Consider the following 4742-nt stretch of genomic DNA (forward strand, 5'->3'; position numbering starts at 1 on the left):
TATTCTGCTTGTTTAAATTTATGTGTACAGATTTAAATTGTGATAGCGGATGAATTTAAGGGACGAAAGTGCAAAAATTGATTTAATAATTCCATCGGATTTTTTCAATGTATTGTACAGTCATACTTACAATTAATCTTATTTTATACTCATTTCACATGTTCTTTATGTGTGCTTCGATCATGCAATTTCTAGATCGCTTTAGACATTTTTACATTTTTACACAGCATGCTTTAAGTAAATCAACTTAAGTTGATTTTGATTGTTTACAAGTAAGTGCACAGTAAATTGAGCTGTGCTCCTCTACAATCTTAAAATTCATATAATCCTTCATAAGAATAATTCCTAAGATAAATTTATGATTTTTTCAACTCTTGATCACCGTTCGGAAAAATTCTCACGTTACGATTTCCCGAATCAGGCTCGATCAAAGTGGACATCCAATCCGATGTCGATCAACTTATCAGTGCCTCGATTCCCAAGCGCGCACAGGTTGTTGATGCTACACGAATTCACACACTATTATTGTTACGCAAGAATCCTGATTAAAACCGAAGGTCCGCGTTTCGATCGATCGCGGGACAAGCGCCACGGGCGAAACAAAAAGCTTGCAGATTGCTATCGTTTATTACGCTTCGTCGATACGTCTACACGTAATCAGACTGTGTCAGTTTGATACAGCCAATGATAGTTAATGCGACAGACGCTGTCTGTAATCGGACAGTCGAGGCACAGTCGCGGCGCGTAGCCTGTACGTCTCCGTTCAATTTGCAACGATCAACTCAGAGCGGTCAGATCGGAAACGCTATCCCGAACAATAAATCCGGACAAAAGGTAACCAGCCAACATTCATTCATTCCGCAACAACGTTCGAACGGTCTCTACCTCTTCAAATGGGAAAAATAAAAGACCAATGCCGGTGACGCTTGGACTTATGTGACCAATCGAGGTGGCCTTTTGCGAACCGTAAAAACGAGGAAACACGATTAAGCACTGGTCGATTAAGCACTGGTACAAATTAGATTTCTTGCGCGTGATAGTACCAAGCAGCATAATTCAATAATACAAATTCTAGTAAATCATCTTTCATCCATGCGGAACCGAGTGCTTAAAAAATCACTGATTAAAGATCTTCATAAAGCATCCGCATAAACTTTTACTAATACTACTTCGACTAGTTCTTGGTAGAAAAATGTAGTACTTCATCCTTAATACAGAACCACATCAATAATAAAAGCTCTTCAAAATTTGCTAATTAACTAAAATTCAATTAAATTCAATAAATACAATGTTCATGAATCATCCTTTAACCATCTCATCTTCTTGAAAAGTCATTAACAAAAGCTTTTCGCCTGTCATCGTGCACACGTCCCAGAGTTTCACGGTTCGCATAAAGGCGATCGCTATCGATACACCGGTCGGCCCAGGAACGATTTTTCCCGCGAGCTTTTTAGCGAGCAACTGGTGCATCGCTCGAACGCCTCCGCGCGTAATTTATGTGCGTGCAGCTGCCGTTTTAATTAAAACGCCAGCCGAAAGCGGATTAGGCAATAAAACACAGCATCAAGCGACCGTATCGTCCGCGAGCTCTCCCGTGAACTTCGACCCCCGGAAATCGGATTTCTGATTCCTTCTCGTTCCCGCGATTTCATACCGCGAAACACGTAAATCGTTTGCACTCGAGGAACAAAATAAAGAGGAGAACTTGCCTACCGGTGGCGGACGCGCTGAGACGGTGAAACTAAATAAAAGCAGGCTTCCGGTTGAGCTACAGGCCCGGCGACAATTAGCGGAATTTATAGCGGAGTTTAGCAGTCTTGTACGGCTCGTTCCACAAGCAAACTCGAAGCAGAGGCCAGTTATCGACACACGGCTCCTGAAACCGATAACGGATACCAAGATCCTGGTATTACTCTCGCTCCGCGTGCCAGCCGAGGCTCGCAGATACACCGCGTGTCCCATAAGGTACAGGACGAACGCGGTGATCGTGGTGTTCTACGTCGAGAAATGAAGACAAAATGCGGAGTAATATTTTCTTGAAGACGTCTCCGTTCTTCAAAAAATCCAAGGCGAAGCCTTCAAGTCTGTCAAAACGTTTTTTCTCGCATATAAAGAATAATAAAAAGAGGAACGTAAAGAATATAAAAGATATAAAGCATACAAACATTAACTACTAACCCAAGATCATCGGAATGTCAACACTTCATCAGATATTTGATATTTTATGACCTTAGGTTAGCACTTTTATACGCAGGATAATAATTGGGTTGCACCGAATAAAGCTCAATAAAGTGCAATTGCACCTGGCGGGTGCATCCGCATGAAAAACGAGGTCATAGAAAGATAGGACGTATTATGTCGTACGATTTTGTCCTGTATCGTTTTTTTTTTCCATTTTTACTGAAAAAAGAAGGGTAACCTGTCCCAATTCCCAGAATCACCCTGTTTGAGACAGTTACGTTCAGAGCCTATATTCAGTCTCTGCAGTGGATCCAAAAGAGGATCCGATTTTCGCATTTTGAACACCGTAGAGTTCAGCGACGCCACCCAGTAGACGGAAGGGTAGAGGGCAGTCGAACGCGAGGAATGTTCCGATTGCCATAACCAATCCCTCCGGATGGGTCCTCGGCGAACTATCGGAACGCGGAGTTCCTCGTTCGGTCTGGTATTGATTAGCCATCACTTTCAGATGACGCCTCTACCTCGGTGGGTGTTGCTGGCGTCGCTGTTGGCCGGCGTCGGGGCGCATCCCATCGAGCACGCATGCGTTCGTCTATGCGTTGCTCAGAAGATGATCACTGGCGCGGCGAGAGGCTGCCACGACTACCGGAGGTTCGTCCTTCAGTCGAGCGGAGGCCGGTTGCCGTCGCAGCAGCAGCTCTTCAGCCTCTGTCTGATACCGTGCGGTGAACCTGGCTCCCCTAACAGCCCGCAATACGACAGCTCGGTGACCTGTCGCGTCTTCAGACGATCCCTGATCAGAGACCATGGTTGCCACTGTGACTGGAAGACTGGCCGGGTCCTTGAAGACGACCGTATCATCGATGCGATTTTGCTCCAGGATGTTGATCATCATTCGCTGAGGAGGTCCTTCTCGCCGAACGTTCTGGAGAAAGGGGGCCAGGTACCGGTGGATCCGCTGAATGACTGGAAGAGTACTCCTCTGGAGGATAAAATGAAGTTAGCCGATGACTACGAAGAAGATCGCCTGGGGATCCGAGAGAGGTTGGATCCCAAAGGGACCTTCAACTTGAGTCCTGAGAGTCCTGATGCGTCCGAGTCCGTAGACTCGCCTGTTGACTGGGATTTGTGGTGCATGGCCCAGTGTGACAATGGCCACGGTGGTAGCGCCTGCAACTGTGACCTCATCCCCTAAAGAGAACGAAGATGGACGCGGAGAAGAACTCGCAGGCCGGGCACGAATTAACATATCTCGTAGATTAGGACGCTAGCGTAAGTCTTATTGGTAACACGTTTCGTTTTTGTCTTCCGCGCTCGATCATCCTCGTCGTTCCTGAAAAATCGTGCCACGATCGATCAACCTACAACAATGTCGGCGATAACGCTCGTTAACGATCCTGTAATTCGAAATTTTTCGGTCCGCGAGATGGTTGGGGTAATCTGTTAGACGCTTAATCGCTTTTAGGCTTAAGAGTTTTCTCTACGCTAGGTCCGGTTCACGCGCTTCGAGCTTCAAGAAAGGCGGGGCATCTTGTCACGAGATTGAACAGGAGCCCGCTTTTGCGTGGTTATCGAGCGGCGACTCGATAATATGTTGTTTAATCGAGATTCATCCCGGAATTTTACTATACGGTACTCTGTTTCCGCATTGAGGCGTGTGAACGGGACAACGACGTGCGATGTGTGTATTATGCAATAAATTGATATTTATACGGGAAACGCGACGCGACGTTGAACATGCGTCGACGTGGTCCGCGCCTAGTTCCTTGATCCCTGAGATGTCGCGCATGGTCTCCCGGATTTTCATAGTGGAGGCATAAACCAATTCGTGAATGAATTTCACAGGACGATTTCTAAGTTAAGATTTCAGTTAAGGCTTATTCGAAACGATTTTCTTCTCCCATTTTCATTTTCTCCGTAAAATTTCTTATGCTTGTGTTACAAGTAGACTCCAGAACTTTCTGCAACATGGCAATTGTCTTGATCGATTGCGAGATAGAAGAACTGTACAGAAACTTTTTTCTTTCGTTAATAATTTTAGTAAGTTTGCTTAGATGTTCGTAAATTTTGTTAATCTTTTCACCATTAAATTGGTTTAGTCATAAGACAGTGCGTTACCAATTTTAGGTTGGATTGATTCTTGATTAGTTATTTTAAACGCTGTACCTTCTAAACTAATCTACAATCTTCGCTTGCAGTAACCTTGTTTTATCGTTGAACGTGATTGAAGCTAACGAGCGAAGAAGGAAGTGGAAACACGATGTCTCAGGGGTTGAAACTATACTGTATGATACTAAACTAAGTTTTACACGACTCCCCACGATGTACTTAAAAGTTAGACTACGGACGTCGATGCACAGAAAAAGCAATAGAACGAAGTTTTTTATTCGCGTGTACAACGAAGTAGAAATTGTAACGAACAAAATCTATTGTAAATTATTTTACGAGCGTGTGCGAAGTTGCATAGATGTCCGTAGATTTTTAATAAAGCGTATGATTAAGTTAGTATATAAGGAGAACAAAATCCATGTCTTCCATTTGGTAGGTTATTTGCTGCGCGT

At 44.2% G+C, this 4742-nt stretch overlaps 1 protein-coding gene across 1 annotated transcript; it reads left to right on the forward strand.

Moving 5' to 3' along the window:
- The first annotated feature begins 451 nt into the window (after positions 1-451).
- Positions 452-3590, forward strand: LOC143356297 (uncharacterized). Its single transcript, XM_076791862.1, has 2 exons — positions 452-834; positions 2690-3590. Exons 1-2 carry the CDS (start codon positions 685-687, stop codon positions 3374-3376), a joined length of 837 nt encoding a protein of 278 aa, XP_076647977.1. The 5' UTR covers positions 452-684; the 3' UTR covers positions 3377-3590.
- The last annotated feature ends 1152 nt before the right edge of the window (positions 3591-4742 follow it).

This window comes from Halictus rubicundus, chromosome 1 (genome assembly GCF_050948215.1).
Source record: "Halictus rubicundus isolate RS-2024b chromosome 1, iyHalRubi1_principal, whole genome shotgun sequence".
NCBI classification, from domain to species: domain Eukaryota; kingdom Metazoa; phylum Arthropoda; class Insecta; order Hymenoptera; family Halictidae; genus Halictus; species Halictus rubicundus.

Excerpts from the sequence above, each read along its gene's own strand:
- LOC143356297 (XM_076791862.1), top strand. The coding sequence starts at position 685 with ATGATAGTTAATGCGACAGACGCTGTCTGTAATCGGACAGTCGAGGCA. Across the intron at positions 835-2,689 it reads ACAATAAATCCGGACAAAAG|ATGACGCCTCTACCTCGGTG; the intron begins GTAACCAGCCAA and ends CATCACTTTCAG.